The following is a 25,972-nucleotide window of genomic DNA, read 5'->3' as shown; positions in this document are numbered from 1 at the left end:
TTTGAAAAAGTCGTGAAAATGTGTGCAAATCTTTGAATATGTGTATTTTCAAAGCGAACGTTTGTAACTCAAATTTTGATTCTGGGGGGTCCCTGGAACTAAATATTTTGAGATGCAGGTCCCTGGCCAAATACATATCATTTTGGGGGTCCTTCAGACTAAATGAGCTCCAGTTAAGTGAAAAGGACCTTTTCTTTGACGATGGCTATAGCCAGATTGCTGACACAGAAACATAGGTTTTTCAAAAAATCTTAGAAGGATTCAAAGGACACTTAGAATCGGGTCAAAATTCTAATTTTCACGATTTTTCAAAAATAGCAGATCTACAAGCTCGCAGCGAGGCACTCAGTGCCGCGCAGTGAGCTTGTATATCTGCTATTTTTCAATAGTTAAAGCATAAAATAATGATGGTGTACCCGTTCTAAATGATGAATACAAAACGAACGGTTTTGGACATACAAGGTTTCCACCCGACAACATCTTGGAAAGCCCAGAGACGTAGCCTAACTGCTAGCAAACCTCTCATCCTTGACCTGGCAACACACAGACACAACACAGACACCACTGAACAGAGTCATAGCATCTCCCCCTCGCTCTCTCCTTTCTATGACCTTGGCTTTGGTCACCTGCTTCTTATTTTGTAAAATGGCTGTAGCCCAGAGTTTATGGAAGGGCGGAGGGGGGAGAGTTTTGCTTGTGAAACAGAAGGTCATCGGTTTTAATTCCGGGTCTGGGGGTCCGAGAATTGATTTCATTTAAACACTTAAATGCATCTTCGCAATGTTTCTACAATAGCTGATCTACTGTATAAGCTCACAATGTGTTGCAACGCGACACGTGTGAGCTTGTTGATCTGCTATGTTTGGAAAATCTTGAAAAGTTCTCGAACATTTTCACCAAGTATAACCATTAAGACGCCTAAGGGGGAAAAGCGACCTCGCCCTAAAGGGCGAGGTTGCACCATCTGTCTTGGCCATCTGTTTGGGCCATATATGGATTCTGTCGTCTGACATCATACATACAATCCCCCATATGGAGATCCCTTTTATGTCCATATATGGAGATCCCTGCTCTGAGTATCTGACATCACTGTGATGTCACAGTGATGTCAGCCTTTTATGCCCATATATGGAGATCCATGCTCTGAGGATATGACATCGCTGTGATGTCACCTGTGATGTCACAGTGATGTGTCAGGGGAACCACAGTGTCAGGTGTTACAGAGAGACAGAGATACGGTCAAGCTGAGACGGTTCACATACTAAACTGCGACCTACGGTCACAACAATAAAAGAAAAAAAGGGACATGCATAATTGCAGATACCGATGGCGTCAAAATAGTCAATTTATGAGCGATACATGGTCCAGACGGATATATGGGTCTGGCTTTAGTCAAGACAGAGACTGTCAGACAGTGGCAGGACAGTGTTGATTTCATCCACTAAAACTATGACGAAAAACGTTCGTCGACTACCTTTTTGTCACTGACGAAAGCTAAATGATCTACTAAATGAAAACAAAGCTATGATTACTAAAACTACAATTTTGCCAACAAATAAAAACTAGACAAAAGTGTTAGGAAAGGACTGGATATGGTATGGAAGAAATTCAGTAGAACTAAAAAAAGACAAGTCATTTCATGTTTGGTTGAGCTCAGGTGTTGCACGCTGAAAATAGAAGATCTACAAGCTCACAACCCGTCGCACTCACGTTGTGAGTAGATCGTAGTTAGTACATCGACTAAAATCGTATAATATTTAGTCGACTAAAACCAGACTAAAAGAAAAACATTTTGCCAAATAAAACTAAGACTATGACTAAAACTAACAAAAAATGTGCTGTCAAAATCAACACTGCCGGCAGGGCCCTTCGCCTTCAGAAACAGCAGCCACTATGTATGGTTCTCACTCAAGGAATTACTGCCAAGTGGGGGCACAGTGGCGCAGTGGTTAGCGCTTCGCCTCACAGCTAGAAGGTCCTGGGTTCGATTCCCGCCGGGGGATGCTGTGGGTGCTGTGGGCGTGTTTCTCCCTCCGCGTCATCAGCGCCCACACCCTAGGTGGGGTCGGCGATAGGGCCTTTCTGTGTGGAGTTTGCATGTTCTCCCTGTGTCTCCTAGGGTTGATATCCTCACAAAAACATGCAGTAATCCTGGTCTCAATAATGCCTCCCACTGGCCAGCCGGGGCGCTTGATGGAGGGGAAAGGAACTGGTTGGAATAACGTGTTCCTTCCACGCGCTACGTCCATCTCTGGGAAAATCCCCCCTGTCAGGTGAAAAGAAACAACTTGGACTACTCATGCATTGAAGGAAGCATGAGGTCAGTCCGTTGTCTCCCCAGGCACGGCAGAGGGAGAGCAGAGCCCAGGATTACATAGGCAATTGGCACTGGGTGAAAAAATGGGTTGCAAAATCGTGGGATAAAAATTATAAGAAAAAAAAAGTTACTGCCATTGTTCCATCCATTGTCTGCGTGCCTAACAAGAGAGTGCTTGATGTGGAAGCGCTGAACACTTCGCTTCATATGTTTAAAGCCTCTAAAAATGTCCTGCATGAAAGGAACTAATTAATGTGTACCAAACCGAACAGAGAGTGCTGACCGAAACGTCCACATCCGCTCTCTTAGTATGTTTTTGTTTTGTTAGTGTGTGAACCTCTTCTGTTCAATTCTGTCCTCTTGGACTTCACTCATTGTTGTTAATTTGCGCTGCTTGAAGTGTAATATTGTTGATTGTTGAAGAATAATAGCAAAATACAATCCTATCTAGACAACCCAACATTGTGAGCTTTAGTAGATTGTCTATTTTCACTATTGTTGAAAATGTTTTATAAAATTATAAAGGATAAAATAGGGTTTACGTGATTCAATCCAGAAAAGGACATTTGCAATATCATGATATTATGATGGATATCTAGTCTCATATCACTATATTGATATAATATTGATATATTACTGAGCCCTAAATAGAACCATTTTAACTCATTGTCTGCCTAAACCGAGTATTCCAAGCTATGTTTTCTTTATGCTAGATGGCGCTGATCGCTAGCCTATGGGTCACCACTTGCCTGGACGTCCAGTCACACGTCGGCGACATAAACAGAAAAAAAAAAAAACGTATTTCCTCATATTTAGGAGGCGATGGAGAAACACCACATCATTGATGTGATGGACATGAGGTGGTGGACGCGATGTTCACGCAAGAGCCTCTATCTTTCAAATGGATGGTCGCTTTTGGACCAGGATTATTTCCCCACTCCACGACACCCATGTGCATCTTTCAAGGCTCCCGTGAGCGCATCTTCAGCGCATCCTGAACAATGCCTATGTCTATTGGATTGCAGAGTGAAATCCTCGCGGTGTATTTTCTATTCCAAATAGGGATGGGACGATATGAAAATTTCATATCACGATTATTGTGACCAACGAAATCACAATTTACGATATTATCGCGATAATCAAAATATCGCCTACATCCATTATCCTGGAGCGGAACATTTGCCAAAAAGCCGATCTACAAGCTCACAACGCGTTGCGCTGCGATCCCAACGTGCTGCGCTGAATTTATCCCAGTGCATGACGGAGCACAATATCACAATAAATTGATGTCACTCCCCGATTGATGTCACTGTAAAAAACACGCACGATAATCGTGAGTGTTTTTTATCACGATAAACGATAATTGTGTATCGTCCCATCCCTAATTGCAACTGAATGAATCTCACCTCTGCTCCTGAATACTTCCTGGTCTGGGCTACCAGGCGGTCCAGAGACACGTCTTCAGCCACCGGCATGTTGCGGAACTGGAGCCAGAAGATCTCCCGGCGGGTCGCAGCATCGGGGAGCGGCACGTACACAATCCTGTCCAGACGGCCCGGTCGCATCAGAGCCTAGAGGGAGGCAGAGGGGAGGAGCAGGGAGTCTTATTATACACTTAAATGATAACAAAACATGTGAAAAGACAATGCCAATATAATACTGTAAGACTATAAACATAAAGACATAAATAACGACAATAACGATGATTCTGACTCTGATTCTAAACAATGGGAAACACAGCCACTATTTAGCAAAACCGCTTTTGGTCAGTCATCATTTTCAGTAAATGGGATACACTTGTGGAATGCCCTACCAACTACAAAAGAAAAAAAAAAGAAGAAAAGGTGAAATACTGGTTGAAATCAAACCAAAGCTGCAAAATACAAATTGTCTGCCCGAAATACCAGAGCCACAAAGAGTTTGGTCGCCCCCAAATCTTTAAAGTGTGAGAACTACTGATTTAGAAGGCACTCAGAAGCCACCCCCCCCCCCCAAACAAAAAGCTCCAGAATGTGATTCAAGTGAAACTTCCATGGTGCATTATGTGCAACTTTTCATCTTCTCCAGCAGCCAGGGGTGTCGCACCAAATTCACTGTGGGCCCCTCATAGGGGAGGGGGTTTAACCCCTTTAGACTGGGAACGCATTATTACGCGTTATTTTATGCTTCAACTACTGAAAAATAGCAGATATACAAGCTCGCACAAGCTTGTAGATCTGCTATTTTTAAGAAAATCGTGAAAACTTGTGCAAGTCTTTGAATATTTCAAATCCTTCTAAGGTTTTTGAAAAACGCATGTCTCTATGTCAGTGGTGCTCAAACTTTTTCATGTGAAGGACCCCCAAAATGATATGTATTTGGCCACAGGCTAAATCTAAAAATATTTCGTTTCAGGGACCCCCCCCAGAAGAAAACACATATATTCAAAGATTTGCACACATCATCACGACTTTCAAAAAATAGCAGATCTATAAGCTCACAGCGCTGTGAGCTTGTATATCTGCTATTTATCAATAGCTAAAGTATAAAATAATGAAGGCCCCCTCCACCTTGGGCCCTAGTAACTCAGTCCCACTCCCCCCCCCCCCCCACCCCCCCTTGTGCCAGCAGCCATGGTGGAGACACTGTGGGGACCGTTATCTGATGATCACATCTCCGTGACCCCAAAACAGTCCAGCAGCACCCGAAGCCGCTTGCCTGTCTAGCCTGTCAGACGTGGTTAAGGGCCAGGCGCCTCGCCTCGCCGGCCCGGACCCAGCAGAGAGAGCAGATGGACAGACAAACAGGCCGCCCTCCTTCATTAACTCCTGTCCGCGGCCCCCCCAAGTGGCCAAAAAAAACACTTTGGTCCTCCATCCACTGACTGACCGCCAAGACCAGAGAAACGTCCCAGCTTGGGGAAATAACGAGCAGCAAACGTTTAGAACAGAGGTTTTTAAAGTGGGTGACGGGGCACCCTGGGGTGCCGCGACGGCAGTCCAGGGGTGCCGCGAGATAGTTTGATGATATTTGGAATTTATTTTGACACTTGAAAAAATATTTAGTATCATTTTAAACTTGAAGTACAACGTTATTTTCAGTCAGTTCTAACCAAAATGGCTATTATCTCAACGTTTTCCTCGCAACATAATCACAAAAATATCGTCACTGTCGGGCAGAAACCTCGTATCTCCAGGTTTCAAATGTGTACATCTTTTGATAAAGCAAAGCCCTGCTTCATCATACAAGACTGTTGCATAAAACTAGTGAAAACAGCCGATCTATTGATGCGAGGCGTTGTGTGCTTGTAGATCGAGGGGTGCCTCGGTTTAAAAAAATATTTATGGGGTGCCCTGAGACAAAAAAGTTTGGGAACCCCTGGTTTAGAAGTAGGAGAAACAGCAGTGTGAATGGTAGAGCCATTGGCATGTTCATTGTTTTTCTCCTCCAAGGCGTTTATTTGGTGAAACGGATATATTACATATCTCTGCTGTCGGGCCGAAACCTCCAAACTCCAAAATGTTCATTTTCGGGAAAATGAGCTCGAGTGGAGTTAGGAGGTTTTGACCGAAGGGCTTTTTACTACTTTTCATTGGTTCAATATTATTTTAACCAACACACAGACGTAAAGGGTGTTCAATAGAACATATTTTGAAAAAAAAGAGAGGGCCACTCGGGTGGAGTTAGCTGGTTTGGCAGAAAGTGTGGAGTTAGGAGGTTTTGTCCCAAGCATTTTTTACTACTTTCCATTGGTTCAATATTATTTTAACCAACACTCAGATGTAAAGGGTGTTCAAGAGCCCTGATTTATGCCAAAAAAAATCAAAAACCTCAACAATGGAGTTAAGAGATTATGGCCAGACAGTGACGATAATTAAATGTAATACTACTAAAATGATTCAAACCCAGAGCGAGTTGTGATCAACTCCCCCTCCCCCCTTACAACATCTAGGACATGTTGCTTACATTATGAATGCATTGTGAAGCAGTGCAGTGCTAAGCCAGTGGTTCTCAAAATGGTTATCCAAGGAGCCCCAGGGGTCCTTGAGAGGGTTCCCAGCAACACCATTGAGCTTGTAGATCGGCTATTTTTTGCAAAAAGCTTTGGTGTAGAGCGGAAAAAGAGCGGACTAAGTACAGAGTGAAAGGTCAAGTTTTCTAAGAATTGACGGTTCGAGTGGTTAAATATCTGAAAACTCAAATTGACATGAATCCAAAATACACTGACGATTGTGCTGTCAAAAGATTAAAGTTACTATCTCTCTCTCAACTAAGGGGTCCTTGGACTGAAAACATTGAAGACCCCTGCTTTAAGGGGTTAAAGTCTGGAGGACTGTGGAAAAAAGCAAAACAAAGTAAGAATGGCACCGTGGCAGACGTAAGGAAAGAGAAAGCTGAACAAAACCTGCATCTGGACCCACTGTACCACGACAACAACACAACAACAACTACAGCTACACAATAGCACAAGAGTTGTCTCACTCCCAAGAGGGGCTGACAGGTGTGCGTTTATGTGTGTCTGTCCATGTCTGTGTGTGTGCCAATGTTGTCTATGTGTGCATGTGTGAGAATGTCTGCGAGACTGTGTCTGGGTATGTGAGTGTGTGTGTGTGTGTGTGTGTGTGTGTGTGTGTGTGTGTGTGTGTGTGTGTGTGTGTGTGTGTGTGTGTGTGTGTGTGTGTGTGTGTGTGTGTGTTCATTGCGTTACTGTGTGTGTGCCAGGAAAAGCTTCCTGAGCAACTCTCCAGTGGAAGTATCTGCAGGCTGCGTGCCAACACAAACCTGATGACCCTCGGACTGCACTCACACGCACGCATACACACATGCACGTGTGTGCACACACACAACACACACACACACACACCCAGGCAAGCCCACGCACTGGGCATACGAGACAAACAGACATGCGGCGTACAAGATGCATGCGAGCACACGCTGCAGCGTGCACACAGATAAACATGTGCACATGCAACACTCACCACATGATATACATGATCATCACACTCTGCCAGCGTCAAAATGCCAGCCCTGAGCCCTGTATCGCTATTATTATTACGATATAATACAAACCTTTTTCCCTTATTACAAGCAACATCCGCAAAAACGATTTAATGAGGCAGTTAACTGTCTCTACGCACACACACACACACACACACACACACACACACACACACACACACACACACACACACACACACACACACACACACACACACACACACACACACACACACACACACACACACACACACACACACACACACACACACACACACACAAACACACACACACACACACACAAACACACACACACACAGTAGTGTAGTTTTAGTCGACTAAATGTCATAAGATTTTAGTTGACTAAATCTACAGTTGATTTTGTCTACAAAAATGTATTGCCTTGATGGCGTCATAATGGCTGATTTTAACCTTGGTTGCATGCTGAAAATAGACGTGTCTATAGATGCTCACATCGCGTTGCAGCAGTTTGTAGATCTGCTATTTTCAGAGAGCAACACCCAAGCGCAACCGAACATAAAATGACTCGTCTTCTAGTTTTACTGGATCTCTTCTCCACTAGTCCCACTAATTTATTTTAGTCTAGTTTTTATCTGTTAACCCTTTTAGTGCCTATCCCGAACTAGTTCGGGATATTCGGGATCAAAAACAATTTTTTATTTGCTATTTTACTTACCCCGAGCTGCTTGGAGCAACGTGGGTGGTCCCGGCTCGCCCAGCGCTCACCAACGAGAGACGCTAGATGCTCCGACGATTTATTCCATTGAAAATGGTTTAAAATAAAGTTTAGACCCCCCCCAATGTTCACCAAATGTTCATTGTAGGCGGCGCGACGTATTCCAGGGTGCCTATCCCGAACTAGTCCGGGATATTTAATAAAATGAATTATTTTATCGGAGGCCTCAACGAAGCCCCGGTCTAGACGTCCATCCTTGGCCGGGACTTAGACTCGGCCATCCACGGGCCGTATTCGCGCTAACGGCCGAATCGCGCCGCCCACTCCAATAATAAATCACATCTTTAGACAGGATTTTCTCCGGATTGTGTCCCCAGACCCAATGAGAAAGTTTTTTGCGGCTGAAATAGCTTTAGATCGGGCTTCTCAATGGGTTAGCATTTTGGCTACGTGTCAGCTAGCTTCCTCCTCTGGACACCCATAGGATTGACCGGAGTGAAAACACGAGCCAGTTGGGAGAGGGTCGACGAAAGCTATAAAGAAGGTCAATGGAGAAATTTCTGGCACTCTAGCACCCCTTGCGGCCGGATGGCACTGTATGAGTTAATTGAATTGCCAATATATTCAGTCTTAGTTTTAGTCGTCGTAGCTTCAGTTTATATTAATGTTTTCCCCCGTTTCGTCAGTGAAAAAGGTCGACAAACATTTTTTGCCATAGTTCTAGTCAACAATATCAACACTCCTGCATGGTAAACTCATCTGGCCATCTAGCAGTCCTCCAAGGAGAAAAAGGCCTTCTCCTTCAGGAGGCCTCATCCATCACTTCACAAACCTCATACGTCCAAAACTCATACTTTTCAGGATTCAAATAAAATAAAAACAAATAGCTAAAGCAGCTCGAAGCGCGGCGCGAATCGACTTTGCGGTGCGTCTCGACTTTGCGGTGCGTCTCGAGCTTGTGGACCTGCTGCTTTTGACGCTTTCGTGTGACACTGTGGTATGATCAAGTAGACCAGGGGTCTTCAATGTTTTCAGGCCAAGGACCCCTTAGTTGAGAGAGAGAGATGAAGCAGGGACCCCCACAACCTTTTCATAGATTCCATATAGTTTCATTGTTTGACAACACGATCATCAGTGTATTTTGGAATCATGTCAATTTGTGTTTTCAAATATTTAACCACTTGAACCATCAATACTTAAAAAAACTTGACCTTTCACTCTGTACTTAGTCTGCTCTTTTTCCCCTCTAGGCCAAAACTATTTGCCGAAAATAGTAGATCTACAAGCTCACAACGCCTCGCAGTGCGAGGCGTTGTGAGCTTGTAGATCTGCAATTTTTGGCTAAAGTTCTCAGAATATGGACACTAGGGTTCAAGTGGTTAAAATAAAAAAGGAGAAAAAAAGCTTCTATCATACAAAGATTTGGAGGACCCCCTGCAGTAACTCTGAGGACCCCAAAAAAACAAAAACCAAAAAAAGTTTGAATATGGTGATGAGAGGTTTCTGCCCGAGAGCGAAGCTTTGCTTCCTGTTCTCAAGGATCCGGGGATGGGGTGGGATGGGGTGGGATGGGGTCCCTACAAAAAAAAGAAGGAGGACGGGGGACAGAGGGGGTACGGAGACACGAGGACAAAAACAGCTGGATCAGGGGAAGCGGACAGCCAGGCCGACAGAGAGCGAGAGAGGAGATTGTCGCTGTCGGGTGGAAACTTTGTATGCATCGCGAGGCGTTGTGTGCTTGTAGATCTGCTATTTTCACTACTCCTGAGTCCTGCGCGACACCTATGCATGATGGAGTAGGGCTTTAGTTTACGAAAAAACATACACATTTTAAACCTGGAGATACAAGTTTCTGCCCGATAGTGACGAAATGAAGCTCCTCCCCAGTCCCCTCCCGCCCCCAACCCCAACCCCAATAAGCTGAGAGAAGAAGAGAAAAAAAAAACACGCAGAGGGGAAGTCAACAACACTCCGTCTCTCTGGAAATCACAAACGTGCCATTAAGGAAAGCCTGCAGAGAGAGCCCTGCTGAAATGATAGGCATCATTACACATCAGCCATTAGTAATTAGCCATGCCCTGGAGGTATGAAATCCCAGCCAAGCAACAGCCTGAACGTGGGACCATCAATATGGTTCTGAGAGCTGCTTAACGAGACACAGAGCACCTTGAGATCCTACGCCAGCGAGACGGCGAGAACAGTGCCGGGGCCTCAAGTTGGAAAAAAAAAAAAAAAGAAAAAAATCAGCCGACCTGATTTGAATAGGGATGGGACGATAAGCGATATTATCGTTTACAGTGATAAAAAATCACTCACGATAATCGTATCGTGGAGGTTTAATTTATCGTGATATCGTCCTCCGTCATGCACTGGGATCAATTCACCTTTTGTTTGCAGAGCTGCATATCTGATACCACTTAAACCCTCTATAATTGGTAAAAGGTACTTGTAGGCTTGTAGATCAGCTATTTTTTGGCAAATGTTCCACCCCAGGATAATGGATTTTGATTATCGCGATAATATCGTAAATCGCGATTTCTTTTGTCACGATAATCGTGATATGACATTTTCATATCGTCCCATCCCTAGATTTGAAACGCGCAGGGGGAGAGACAGACCGACCCAGAGAAATGTCCCTGCTTGTATGTTCTCTCTCTCTCTCTCTCTCTATCTGCCGCCAAGTTTCACTGCCGATAACAACAGCAATCATTCCAGGCATTGCGAGGCCTTCTTCTCAAGAAGTGATTACCCCCCAATGACAGACGACTTCCTATCTGCGAAGGACGCTGCCTCTCCCTAACCGGCAAAGAATGCTGGGAATCCGCTCTCCTCTGAGCAATCCGCGAGCGTCGTGTTGTGCTACCGCTGCGCGCACACATACTGTACACACACACACAGAAATGTGCGCGCACACACACATTCCTGGCTGCCTGCGAATCCCTTGACCTGCTCTGGGCTGTGTCTGCGAAGGGAGCTGTTTACAAACTGACACCCACGCATTTCAGGTGTCTTTATTCTTAGATCAAGGCTCAGACGCAGCAGCAGCGGCGTTGTGGGTGAATGCCTGGGTGTGAGACACACTTTGCCCCCAGGCGTAATAAACCCATCAAAAAGGAGAGCTTTTTTTACGACACTTTATATAACTCCATTCACGGTTTTACCATATCCTCTGCTTAACGGTTTAGGGAACATCCTCCCGTGTGTGTCGTCCTGTCGGATGCTTTCTATTCAAAAAAAGCTCTTTTGTTTTCTCTCTTGCTCTTTCTCTTAAATGAAACGTTTCCCCCTGGCTAAGCTACGGCTAGCATGGCTGCTTGGCCCGAGGAGACGTTAGTTGACTCTGTTCCCTTGGCCCTGAAGGCATCTGCTGTATGTGGTTTCCTAACCTGTCAGTCTGCAATCCGCAGAGGCCTGTGTGACTCACACCGGCTCCCAGATGAAGGGCCACCCGGAATGTATGCAAGGGCAACGCGCGCCGTGCACGCACGTACACACACACGTACGTACACGCACGTACACGCACGTACACGCACATACACGCACACGCACACGCACACACACACACACACACACACACACAACACACACACACACTTACTTAACAACAACAGAGAAAAGAGAGACTAGATGGAAGACTATCTGGATTCCTGGCTATATGGGGAAAATTAAAAAAGCTAAAAGCTTTTCCTGTGGCTGCTTTGTGGATGCTATATAGGGCAGTGTTTCTCAACCTTTTTTCTGCATGGGCACAATTTTCATGTCCCAAGAATTCACGGGCACACCAACATAATACGGGGGTGTAAATATCGTCACTGTCGGGAAGAAACCTTGTATCTCTAAAGTTTCAAATGTGTATGTTTCTTCGCAAAGTAAATGGATTCACAATTGAGCAGGGCCAGACCCATATTCGCCAAAGGCACGTTTTTTTGCCCAGGCGGACTGGTCTGTTTCCAGGCTTGCGCCAGTCACCATCTAGAAAGGCCCGATCGGAGGGTCTGTTTTGATTCTAAATGTTGGGTTGATAAACGTGACCGTGCATTTCAGTTGTACACCAACTCCCGCGTGGACTGAGAAAGTCTGCTCCCTTCCCTGAAAAATGGGGTTGACTAACGTCCCTTTAGAAATGCACGAACAAAGATTTAAACCAGCCAAAGAATGCTTTATGTCACATTTTTACACTGTAGGAGTAAACAAACAACTCTGGAGTTTGACTGTCAGCGGCTCCACTGCTGAGGCGGCTTCCCTGAGTGGCCCAAAGTTAGCAAAAGTTTGTAAAAGTCTACATTGTCGTTGCAGAAGGGAAAGCAGTGGGTAATATGAGAGACAAGGCAATTCATTGTATATCTTCCATTGACAGCACTGTGAGGGACAAGCGTGGACAGAGAGAGAGAGGATGAGGGACAGTGATAATAATAATAAATAATAAACCTTATTTGTACAGAACTTTCATGACACGAAATGCTGCTCAGAGCACTTTACAGAGCAAAATGAAGCACAAGTGCTTAACAGAAAAAGTACAAATGTCAAACAACAAAGCCGAAAAGAAACTAACATTAAAAACATTTTAAAACTTTTGAAAACAACAGTAAGAGAGAGCGTAGCAGGAGAACCCGAGACCAGGTTTGGGGCGTCCTCCGCACTGCATACACTGCGACGGAGGAGTCGAATGTAAAGGAGAGAAAGAAAAGGTGCAATGACAAGTGAGGGAAGAAGCAGACAAGACGGAGGAAAAGACAGGAAGAAAAGACATGCTAGAGAGGATCTATTGAAAAATAGCAGATATACAAGCTCACAGCGCGGCACCGAGTGCCGCGCTGCGAGCTTGTAGATCTGCTATTTTTGAAAAGTTGTGAAAATGTGTGAAAAATAAATCTTTGATTATATATGTATTTTTTAAGCGAACATTTCTAACTCAAATTTTGCTTCTGGGGGATGGTCCCTGGAACTAAATATTTTGAGATTGGGGTCCGTGGCCAAATACATATCATCTTGGGGGTCCTTGACATAGGTTTCTTGCACACATTTTCACGATTTTTCAAAAGAAATAGCAGATATACAAGCTCGCAGCGCGGCACTCGGTGCCGCGCTGTGAGCTTGTATATCTGCTATTTTGCAGCACTGAGAGGGTAAAGGACACAATGGGAGCAGGGAGCGCACAGTGAGCGAGCCAGAACGAGAGAGAGAGAGAGAGAGAGAGAGAGAGAGAGAGAGAGAGAGACAGCAGAGTGGTGGAGAGACCAGAGCATAGTTGGCAACCAGTCAAAAAACATGAGAGGCTTTCACTCTGGATTTTGCCCTTGAGTCAAACTCACATCCGGCAGGCGAGGCCGCCGTGTCCAAGAACCAAATTACTGGGGAGTTGTTAACCCCCTACTGTCTGTCCCACATAGTCAGCCCCGAACGCACACAATGTCCACCAGCAACACGCACGCACACACACACACACACACACACGCGCGCATGCACAGCACGCATGCACGGCACAAAGCCTGCAGTAGAGAAGAAAGAAATGAAGTTACAGCATTGCTGAGTGCACCGATAGTATATGGCCTACACAAGGAAACTCATTAATACATCGTAGCTGTCGGTTGGGATGGGACGATAAGCAATAGTATCGTTTATCGTGATAAAAAAAACACTTGATTCGTTGCGATATCGTCCTCCGTCATGCACTGGGATCAATTCACCTTTTATTTGCCGAGCTGCATATGTGGTACCACTTAAACCTTCTATAATTGGTAAAAAGGTACTTATAATATACGTATTTGATACAGTCTTTTTTCACTCTCTATCAAATGTCTTTGCCAAAAAATGGCAGATCTACAAGCTCACAACGCGTTTTGGCAAATGTTCCGTCCCAGGATAATGTATTTTGATTATCGTGATAATATCGTGATAATATCGTGATTGTAAATCGAGATTTCTTTTGTCACAGTAATGGTGATATGACATTTTCACATGGTCCCATCCCTAGCTGTCGGGCAGATAGATACCTCTTATCTCCGTATTCTGACTGTTTGTGTTTTTCCCCCATAAATGAACACCCCACTTGATCATACTTGTCACACACAAGCATCAAACGTAACAGATCCACAAGCGACAGACACGCTTTGAGCATGTGGATCTGCATTTCCACCTGACAGAGAAGAAATAGCAGGTGATAATAACCACTACTATCTGTCTAGTGGCGGCAACTCTTGCTTATTATAGTGATGTATTATCTGCTTGTTGTAAATCGCTTTGGATTAAAAGCGTCTGCTAAATGCCTAAACTGTAAAACTATAAACTGTAAACTTAAGCCTCTTTTGCACACAGAATCCACAACATGGCTGGATAAAAACATAGCCGGCAAAGGCAAAATAAATTCCTTGAAGGCCCTTAAGCAAACCTTTGTAACTCAAAACTTTGCATCTAGAGGTGCCTGCCTGACATAAAAATATTTTTGAGGTGGGGGTCCGCAGCCGAATAATATCATTTTGGGGGTCCTTGCAGTATGGAACATTGCCATTGGAGTAAGGTCTTTACATACACTCAGGCAGAGGTGGAGAGAGCTTTAATCTAAAACCAGACATGGACCATTTTGTAAATAAGGGAAATCAAAGTCACAAAAACACCTTGTTCTGTAACTCCACTACGCTCTGTGTTAAAGTAAAAATACTGTGTGACCCTTTCTGCTTTTAATATCTGTTCTACATTCGGTGTGTGTGTGTGTGTGTGTGTGTGTGTGTGTGTGTGTGTGTGTGTGTGTGTGTTGTCATCCGTGTGTCATTTATGAGTTGCCACAACACCTCCTTTACTTTTTTTTATGGTAGGGTGCGTGTTTGTGGGTATATGCAAGAGTGTGTTTGCACATGCACACTTGTGTGCATGTGTGTGTGTTCCAGGGGTTGTGATCATATGGAGACCAGGTGAAGGGAGAGGGAGAGTTGCTGGGGCACGACACGGAGAAGTGATGGCAGCTGTGTTCACCTTCCTTTACGGCGGTGTGTGTGTGTGCGTGCGTGCGTGCATGTGTCGTTCTGTGCGTGCGTGCGTGTGTTGAGGGGTGGTTGGGTCGGGGGGCTAAGTTGGGGTACCCTGGTCCCCAAGAAGTACTGCCACAACAGCTGCTGCTGGGGCTGCAATAAAGTCCCCCCCGAAACTGTCAAAACCACCCACCCCCCCAACAACCAACAACACCCCCAAGTGCCCCTCCCCTCCCATGAAGCCCTCCCTCCATCCAGCAACCTTTAAGTGTCTCCTGTGTTTTCATAGGAAAGGGAAGGAGGCGGGTTTTACATGCAAAGAAATGGGATTTGGGGGAGAGTGGCATCAGAGGTGGAAAAAGTACTCACGTTTTATACTTAAAGTTATACCATGTAACTTTTTTTATAAAACAAATCTTAAAATGGTCCTAGCTGTTAAATCGCTAAAGTTTTAGAACCCCCACTCCGTTATTTTCAGCTTCTAAAGCCTTCTCTTTATATGTTTTCTATGATCCCTGCCCGGGACCGGTTTTCGCGAAAAAATTGCGTCATCACACTACCGGCCAATCACAGCGAGGGTTATACACTGCCGGCCAATCACAGCGCAGAACATACACTGCCGGGCTCTCTGGTGGGTTTAGGAAACAGGTTTTAAGTAAAAGTATCAATACTGCATTGTAGATGTACTCTGTTACAAGTAAAAGTCTGGAATTCAAAATGTACTTGAGTAAAAGTATGAAAGTAATGGCATCAAAAAGTACTTAAAGTACCAAAAGTAAAAGTACAAATTGTTTGAAAATAGCAGATCTACAAGCTCATGTAAGCTTGTAGATCGGCTGTTTTCAAATATCCTAGGTATAAAATAGGGCTAAAGTGGATTAATGTATGTTTTATAATATTATAATTTATATCTGCAAAGTAACTAGTAACTAAAGTCTTCAATTAAATGAAGTGGAGTAAAAGTACAATCTTTGGATCCGACATGCAGTGGAGTAGAAGTAAAAGAACAGAAAAGTGGGAAATACTAAAGTTAAGTACAAATACCTCAGAACTGTACCTCAGTACTTAAAGGAACTATAGTCAATTTTTTCTTGAAAAACGGAGCTTCATATGTGTTTCTATTAAAACATGACCACAAAAAGCGTAAAATAATGATAAAATAATCATTTTGGCCTTTGTCAGGCCGACTTTGAAGAGGGATGTAAACAAAGTCACACTTTTTGTGGCCATTTCTGAATAGAAACATATGAAGCTTAATCTTTTTTATAAAATATTTTCGACATCATTTTTATTTTAGCGTCTGTTTTTCAAGAAAAAGTTGACTATAGCTCCTCTAAGTAAATGTACTTAGTTACTTTACACCACTAGATGGGGGGGGGGGGGGGGGAGTGGCATTCAGCCGGGCTGAGGGGAAAACCTAAAAGAGGTGAGGAAAAGCAGAGGAAATGAGGCTGAAGCCATGCTGAAATGTCGACTCATTGCTCATCTGAAACCCACCCCAACCCACCCTCTACCCGATCCCCCCCGAAATAAAATAGCAGAGCTCGAGAGAGTCGCGGCCATAAAATACGCCTGTGTTTGCTTTACAAAGAGCAGTTTCCTGTGAGCTGTCCGCGGTTCACGGTTGTGTGTTCTTACGGCGCGGGGCCCGTGCGCCGCCGCGCCTCCTCCTCCGCTGTAAACTCGCCAGGTCTGGTTCCCAGAACCCCCCGCCCACACCTCCACCTCCGCCCCCCAGGCCAGAAGTGATCGTCCTCTTTTCTGTGCTGCCCCCCGTCCCCCTTAAACCAGGGGTGAGTAGTATTGCAGAGTCTGCTTAATACAGTGGTCCTCGACCTTTTCAGGCCGCGACCCCCAAAATAATCATATTTTAACTGGGGACCCCCCTCGCACCCTGATGAGCACTAAGAGTTGAGGCATTACATTTTGTGTAACACGGTTCTATTGTTGCGAGGCGTTGTTGTGAGCATGTAGATCGGCTATTTTCTCAATTTCTGCCTCTAATATTTGACAATTTGCAGCCAAATACATATCATTTTGGGGGTCCTTGATATGAAAAAGTTTGAGAACCACTGATAAATGGACAATGCAGTAACCCAATATTGATTCTATTTAACCAACGCTTCCCGTTGTTTTACAAGAAGACCGTTGTGTGAGACGTGTTGTGAGCTTGTACATCGGTTATTTTCAGCATGCAACCAAGTGTGAAATCAACCATTATGACGCCATCAAGGCCTGCCAAAATACATTTTCGTCGAAAAAAATCAACTGCAGATTTAGTCGACTGCATGCGTTGTGACCTTGGAGGTCTGCTATTTTTCGGTATTTTCACCAAAAGGCCCTTTTAGAAATGTCAGCCCCTGCCTCTCTAACATTCTCTGCACGTCCCTGACACACACGGCCCCCCCCTCTCTCCTCCCAAAAGGCAGACTGCAGGTGCCAGGCCCACCTCGGGGTCCCTGCCGGGCCCTCGTTAGAACTGGTGCCATTCAGACGGCTCCTAACACGCAACCCTGAGCACTTTGTGTTTCTCCGCCGGCCCTTATCCCCTCAACCCCCCCACCCCCCCCAACCCCCAGAAACCGTTCAGAAACCTCTTAACTCCACATTTTAACTTTCTGTGTTTTATTTTTCTTCCTAGATCAACGCCCTGCTTGATCACAGTACTGCGTCACATGAAAATATCGACAAAGCGCCGGCTGAAGTTCGCACCGGCGCCTCAAGGTTTGTATATCTGCTACTATCACAACTTTTTTGATTTTGAACCCTGAAAAGTAACAGTTTTGGAAATATTTCAACCCGACGACATGTTCATTTTTATACCAGTAAGACTCCCTAATGAGTAGATAAGCGACCGTCGGGTCGCATGTATACACGCAGCCTCATGGTGGCGCTAGAACAGGGGCATGTGAGAAATCTGGGGTGCCAGAGATAAGAGTAGGGCCGAAAGTGTGACGTGACGGACTTGCAACCCTGAAGACCTGAACGTTTTCCACCAGATTGCTGATGTTGGGGATTTCAGTGGTTCCACTGTCATCACCTCTTCTATAGCATGTGTTCACTCCAAGTACATACAGTGAACATACAGTGCACACATACACGCACAAACAGACAGAATCGCAGCATAAGCATGAAGAGCTGCAGTTTTCGCCGTGTGACGCCGCCGTACTTCAAAGTACAAAAATAGGCCATAAGTGGTTGATGTCACGTGCACACACACACACACACACACACACACACACACACACACACACACACACACACACACACACACACACACACACACACACACACACACACACACACACACACACACACACACACACACACACACACACACACAGGGAGCAGACTAGACGGCTCACATGCGCTCCCACTCCTCAGATCCTTTAGGAAGGAGACAAACATAAACAGGCTGGTTGCTGAGCGATGAGGCCGGATCGCTTTCCACTTCCGTGAAATCTAAACATCAGCCTGTTTACCCTCCTGGCCTGGGGGGGGCGAGCTGAGTGCGTGTCGTTACTAGACGTGTGAGGGGTCCCCAGACTCCCCACAAGTATAGTAGAATTAAGGTAGGTCTTAACCACACAGAATCTCCCACGAATCGCCGTCGGAAAATAGCTTGTCGGCAAGAGGCGTTCGTCGTTGATAGGGCTGGCGGAACCAGTCGTTGGAAAACTGAGCATGTTCAGTCGGTGCTTGCGGTCGGTGGTAAATCCTCCACGAGAATGGACCAGAGTCTAGTCTGCTACAGTGCAGAACAACCAGAAGCAAGCCTAAATAAGCCGGAGACATCTTCCCGTCGCACATTTGAACTAAATACCAAATTCACGATCTCAACTCTTAATTTCCTATACTAATCAACTCCAGAGCAACGCTAGTAATAGTGCTATGTGTTGTTTTGGTGAGAGCAGGAAAAAACACAGCACGGAGTAAAGGTCTCCGCCTCTGACCTCCAGTTACGAGATTGAAACAAGCGACCAGGTCGATGAAAATAAGCCCAAAAGAAGCAACCACCTATTGAGCTCTATTACATTAGCTATTCTCTAAAAGAATGTTGAAAGCAAGGCCAAATAAGCAACTACACTTCAGAAACAAGCCTAAACAAAAGCAACCCACAACTAGCAACATTATAGGAAATCAGGATCAATGTCAATGCCATACAGTAACTACAGACGGTGTCGGCTGGAAAAAAAGTGCTTCGTTGCTTGCAGTTCTATGCAGTCTGTGTACAGTCAGAAGGAGTCTCCTGTAGTTTCTTTGGTGTGGAGTCACCTTTAGAGAAACTAGGTTCAGCCCGTACGTCTCACATCACTGAATGTAGATGGGAAATTAAGGAGGTGTCCCGGTACAGAGCCCTGGGAGACTCCAGTCAAATGACTATACAGGGTTTAAGTGGTGAAGGAGGCTAATTTATACCATGTTGCCGTGCAAGGTTGTGGTCAATGCTTTCCTTTCTCCCGTTATACTTGTTTAAACAAATCTGAATGTATAAATTAACGAAACTAAACTAAAAATCATGAAAATATATATATATATTAGACTGATGGAATGATTATGATTTATATCCCGGCAATTAGCCACATATAAGCTGAAAGAGAAAACGAGAGTGTGGTTTGGGAGGGGAGGGGGGGGGTTAGTAGAGAGAAAGAGTGGGTGAGAGAAAAAGAGAGAGAGAGGGAGAGAGAGGGGAGGGAAGGAAGGAAGGAAGGAAGGAAGGAAGGAAGGAAGGAAGGAAGGAAGGAAGGAAGGAAGGAAGGAGGAGAGGGAAGAGAATACATCCCCCATCCAGCATGTGAAAAGCTGTGTCAGATTTCTCCGTAGACAAGGTCACCCTCTCTTCTCCTCTCCTCTCCTCTCCTCTCCTCTCCTCTCCTTTCCTCTCCTCTCCTCTCCTCTCCTCTCCCAGCCTCGCCTCAATGGCCCGGCTCGGAAACCCGACCCCGGCGCGGGACGAGCGACAAAACCTGTTTTTGTCACAGCGGAGGAGGTGCCCACTTGGTTTACATGCCCATTGTGTACACAACACCTCTCTCTATCTCTCTCTCTGCCTCCCCCCAACCATTCTGCTGTGTACCTTTCCAATTTACCTGAGGAGGCAGATTAGGAGTTCTGTGTAACTAGGCACAGCTGTCGAGAGACCCCCCTCCCCCTTCCCGCCATACACTAGGGAAGGGACGATAAGCCATATTATCGTATGTCGTGATAAAAAAACGCTCACGATAATCGTGTCGTGGAGATTTGATTTATCGTGATATATCGTCCTCCATCATGCACTGGGTTCAATTTACTTTTTATTTGCCGAGCTGCATATCCAGTACCATTTTAACCTTCTAGAATTGGTAAAAGGTACTTATAATATACGTACTTGATACAGTCTTTTTTCACTCTCTATCAAATGTCTTTGCCAAAAAATAGTCGATCTACAAGCTCACAATGCGTCGCGTCGCGACAGATCGGCTATTTTTTGGCAAATGTTCTGCCCCAGGACAATGGATTTTGATTATCGCGATAATATCGTAAATCGTGATTTATTTTGTCACAATAATCGTGATATGAAATTTTCATATCGTCTCATCCCTACATCACACATATCGTTGCTTTCGGGAAGAAACCTCTTGTCTCCATACTCCACTAACCCTTTCTGAGTTTTTCTCCGTAAATTAGCGGCCAACGCCATGCGAAGCGACTTGTTTCGAGGTTTTTGAACTTGAATCCTGAGGTGGAAACTTAACAGTTTTGGACATATGAGTTTTCCAGCCGACAATATACAGACACGCGCACACACACAAACACACACACACACACACACCACACGCACACGCACACGCACGCACGCACGCACACACACACACACACACACACACACACACACACACACACGCGCGCGCGCGTGCACACACACACACACACACACACACACACACACACACACACACATATGCACACACACGCACGCACGCACACACACACACACACACACACACACACACACACACACACGCACACACACACACACACACACACGCACGCACAAAAGCTCTGCATGCTCTACTTCCCGTGGACAGAGTATTATCATTGCTAGAGTCGTGCTATGCCGCCAAGCTAACATTTGGTATGATTGTAATTGTGCAGCTTATCGAACGGCATGGTAATCCCTACCAGCTGTCCCTCTCACTCACCCACCCACCCACCCACCCTACCTCTCTCCCCTCCACCTCCTTCCAGAGAAACTGTAGCTATGGCATCAAGTGTGTTTTCCAACGGGGCCCTGGTGGATTTGTCCTGTTGACAGCACCCAGCCTTTTATGCGTAGAGAGAGGAAAAAAAACAGTATTCCCTTTCAGGTGCGGAGACGATGGAAGCGGGGGAGAGCGGTGGGCGGGTTGGTAGGGGGGCCACAAGGTGGGGTGGGCGTGGTGGGTGAGGGTAGTTGTGGGTTTGGGTGGGGGGTGGAAGGGGATGGCCAAGGACAGTATAGTGCCCTCGACAGTTTACAGTTACAGTTTACAGTTTAGGCATTAGCAGACGCTTTTAATCCAAAGCGACTTACAATAAGCAGGTAATACATCAATATAATAAGCAAGATAATATGTCAGTACATCAACAACAATATAACAATGCATAGGAATGTCAATCTAGAAAAACAATGACATAGGTATTAGGTAGAAGACACACCTAATCGGTAAAAAAAAAAAAATCTAAAACCTAAAAATGATATCTAGCTTCATATATGGTCATTGAGGGAAGGGGAGTGTTATGTTACGGGAGTGCTACAGGGTTTAGGTGGAGTCTGAAGAGGTGAGTCTTCAGTCCGCGGCGGAAGCTAGGGAGGGAGTCTGTGTAGTTCTAAGTGCGACAGGGAGTTTATTCCACAAACTCACAAACTTTAGAATGTATTTGGGGGGGGGGGGGGGGAACAAATAAATACAAATAATTTAGAGACAGAGGGAGTGGTGAGTGAGAAGGCTTTGGCGGGGGGCGGCGGGCGGGGGGAGTTAGAGAGAGGGGGATAGTGTAGGAGGGATGAAGAAGAAGCAGCAGGAGAGAAAGAGAGAGACAGAGAGAGAGAGAGAGAGAGAAGAAAAACAACAGCAGCACAAAGGAGGTAGGTAATTAAGACAGGAAACGGGAGAAGAGAGGGAGAGGGACTCTGGGGGCCCCGCCGGAGAAAGAGAGGCTGGCCCCGGGGCCGCTGGGAGCCGGAGCCCCGACACCTGAGCCATCTGAATGGAAACCAGATCATCTGCTAACACAAGGCATGGCCCAGATCCCCGCCTGCAGCCCTGTGCCAGCTCCGGTTCCCCCCTTCCCCAATCTGCTCCGCTCCGACTCTGCTCTCGCCGTGGCACACTGAGGTTATTATTACTGCCAGAGACACTGCCGGCTTTCTGGACTGACCCCCCCCACCCCACACACACACACACACACCTCCCAGTTCTATTTAAGGCATTTCCGTTTTTATTTCGATGAGGGAGGAGGAGAAAGACGGGAAGAAGAAGGGGTGTGGCTGAGACAGGGAGGGATACGCGCGTACGGTACATGTGACACACGCATAGGGGCTGTCACGGTTATGACATTTTACATGGCGATTAATTGTCTCTCAAATAATTGAGATAAACGGTTTAATTGTGTTTTTTGTTGTTGACAATTACATTTCTGGCCCCCCGAGAGGGGATTCAAACTCAGGGCATATGTGTGTGGGGGTGGTGGTGGGGGGGGCAATGCCCCACCACCCCCGGGCATGGATTGTCCAGCCAGGGTTAAACACAGTGCCAGGCCTTAATATCTCTGCTTAGATCCAAAGTGGCATTGCATGCAGGGTTCCCACACATTTTTACCAATTCATTTCCAAAACTTTTCCAAAAACTTTCCCAGAATATTTAACCCAATTTCCAGGACTATATAACAATAATTCAGCTCAATAACAAGTCGCTTACTCCTATGCGCAATGCCCAAAGACAGGTAGTGTATGCCAGTGGTTCTCAACCTTTTCAGGCTGTGACCCCCGAAATAATCATATTTTAACTGGGCCCCCCCCCCCCCAACCTGACGAGCACTAAGAGTTGAGGCGCGGCAAAAGAGAAAGTAAGAGAGCACTAGTGGTGCATTTTGGAGGTTCACGGGAGATTCGAAGGACAGGTGTCCCGGTGGCATCATGGCATCATCATGCCACATAATATGTAGATTAGATATTTTCTTGTCTTATTTTTTATTATTTTTCTCCACAGTGTAGAGCACTGTTTCCCCAAAGAGTGGGTCTTTTTGTTTTTTATCTCAACTTTTCGTCAATTAAAAATCATTTTTTCAAAAGTATTTCATATAAATTTGATTTAAAAGAATCTAACATATCCCATCCCATTTATATATCGGAGCACTTGGAGGCAAACCTAAACCAGAATGTTTAGCTACATATTCCCACAAACACCTCTCACAAACATAGCCACCACGTCGAACAAACGTGAAAATTTTAAAATGTCCACATTTTAAACATGCCACTCTTTGAACCGCATTTATTTCAATTTAACAAAATTTGCCTCACGCAGAGCAGCCACTCCTGACGGAATGATCCAACGTTGACCGGCGACGCGATTTGCGTCACAAATGGGCGTAAACACAACGCACTCCAACTAAGTAACTGCCTGCAAGCTGCAAGCAACAGAGATGGGGGGAGGATGGGGGGGTGGAGAGTAGAGAGACAGAGCGGAGCTCAGCGACACGACCAAATGCAGCACTCCAATTGGCTAGGACTGATCACGTGGCACACGTACCGACGTCCCACGTCACACCAGCGCCATACGTGCTGCTGACGTAACGTGCTGCTGACGTAAAGTCAACACAAGGCTAACAGTTAGCTAAACAAATGATGTACTCACGTTTGCAGAGTCAATAGCACTACTGTCCACATTCCAGTACAGTCCATCACTTAGGCACGAGTCCCGATCACATTACCATAATCTTCATGTATGTACATCCCATTACAGCCACATAACGTTAGGCATTTTATTTATGCGCAGTTTCTAACAGGGAGTGGGTCCGCCGGTAAAATATGTCCGACCGGAAACGTGCTGCGCCACAATAGTTCCCCCCATAGAGAGGCATCAGATAGATGGATACATCGATCATAGATGTATCTATCTATCTGCAGATAGATAGATAGATAGATAGATAGATAGATAGATAGATAGATAGATAGTACTATAGAGAATCAATTATAAGAAAAACAATCATAATAATTAAAACACATATTATTAACAATAATAATATATGGAATTAATATAGCACATCTATCTATACTGAGAGCCACAGAAAGATAGATTAGATACACACATCTATCAATAGATAGATAGATAGATAGATAGATATTATAATACAATAATAATAATAAGGGTAATAATAATAATAATACAAACTTTAATATCTGGATTTTATATAGTACTTTTACACTACAGTACAGTACGGCACAGTACAGTAGTACCATAAACTACAGTACAGTACAGTACAGCACAGTACAGTATGGTACAGTACAGTACAGTACACTACGGTACAGTACAGTACAGTACAGTACAGTATGGTACAGTATGGTACAGTACAGTACGGTACAGTATGGTACAGTACAGTACAGTACAGTATGGTACAGTACAGTACAGTACAGTACAGTACAGTACAGTACAGTACAGTACAGAACAGTATGGTACAGTACAGAACAGTACAGTACAGTACAGTACAGTACAGTACAGTACAGTACAGTATGGTACAGTACGGTACAGTACAGTACACTACAGTACAGTATGGTACGGTACAGTACAGTACAGTACAGTACAGTACAGTACGGTACAGTACAGTACAGTACAGTAATATGTCCGACCGGAAACGTGCTGCGGCACAATAGTTCCGCCACAATAGTCCCCCCCCCCCCCCAAATTTTTTATTTTTTTTTAAACTTTTTTTTTTTCACAAAATTTTTTTTTTCTTATTTTTTTTTTTTTTTTTTTTTTACTTTTTGTGAAAAAAAAACGTTTTTTAGTAAAGAAGCGGGCGTGGACTCTAGATGTGAGCGGCCCGAAGGGCCGCGAACCTCTAGTAAACTAGAAGTACGCACGGACACACGGACGGAGGCGAAAACATAGTCTCTCCCCATGCCTTTCGGCTGGTGGAGACAACAAATGTAAAAAAAAAACAATGCAAGCCTGTAGATGTGCTATCTTCACTATAGTTTGAGTTTGGGCAAACGCCTAATTACTCTTTTGGGTCTTGGCTAAAAGGTTTGGTTACCACTGGTGAAGAGAGACAGGGATTTGAACCCAGGTCTCACTGACCAGGCATCATCGGAGCCTATGTGGTCACCACTTGGCTAATTGGTGCCACCATTGTAGTTGTCTTATTCAAATAATAATGGTCTCAAGTTCCAAAAGAGCTTGGAAGACTAGCAACCCCAAAGATACAGTATGTCATGAGGAAAACTTGGGAGAATATCTGTTTCCATTAGGACAGATCTAAAATAACTTTTTGATGACATCAGGGACCTCCATATATGGGCATAAAAGGGACAAGGACGGAATTCATTTGCAATCATCAAGGACGATGATACACATTGGAAAAGAACATTGTGATTCAAGAACAGGTCAGCTATATCCTTCTGCTGAGCTGGGATGATATTGTAACATCATTGTGACATCAGAACAGGTCAGCTATATCCTTCTGCTGAGCTGGGATGAGGTGTCATTGTGATGTCAGAAGAATGACGGACAGACAGTCAGACACAGACATGAGCCTGAGGTTTTCATACTAAGTAGCGACCTGTGGTCGCAATAAATATGGCTAAAATAATGAGTTTGAAAAATGAAATAAACAGCCTTTCCAACGGCATGAAAGTTATCGCCAAGAAGGATCGGTAGAGAAACAATCTGACCAAACACAAATTTCCGAAAGTTTTTTTTTGTGACCATGTTTATATTATTGTACAGGAGAGTATTGATTTGAGGAAAGAGGTGTTGGTCTTGGTCTTGGCCCCCG

The 25,972-nt window shown here is 44.9% G+C and overlaps 1 protein-coding gene across 1 annotated transcript in view; it reads right to left on the bottom strand.

Moving 5' to 3' along the window:
- The window catches only part of afg2a (AFG2 AAA ATPase homolog A), a 231,974-nt gene that overhangs the window by 36,892 nt on the left and 169,110 nt on the right, over positions 1-25,972 (bottom strand). The window contains exon 18 of the mRNA XM_080745782.1: positions 3,724-3,888. Coding sequence (XP_080601908.1) covers positions 3,724-3,888 — 165 coding nt within the window. The remainder of the gene's footprint in view (positions 1-3,723; positions 3,889-25,972) is intronic.

This window comes from Nannobrachium achirus (genome assembly GCF_963921795.1).
Source record: "Nannobrachium achirus genome assembly, chromosome: 17".
In the NCBI taxonomy this organism is placed as follows: domain Eukaryota; kingdom Metazoa; phylum Chordata; class Actinopteri; order Myctophiformes; family Myctophidae; genus Nannobrachium; species Nannobrachium achirus.
Note: the sequence above shows the minus strand (reverse complement) of the source record. Positions and strands in the feature narration are given on the sequence as shown.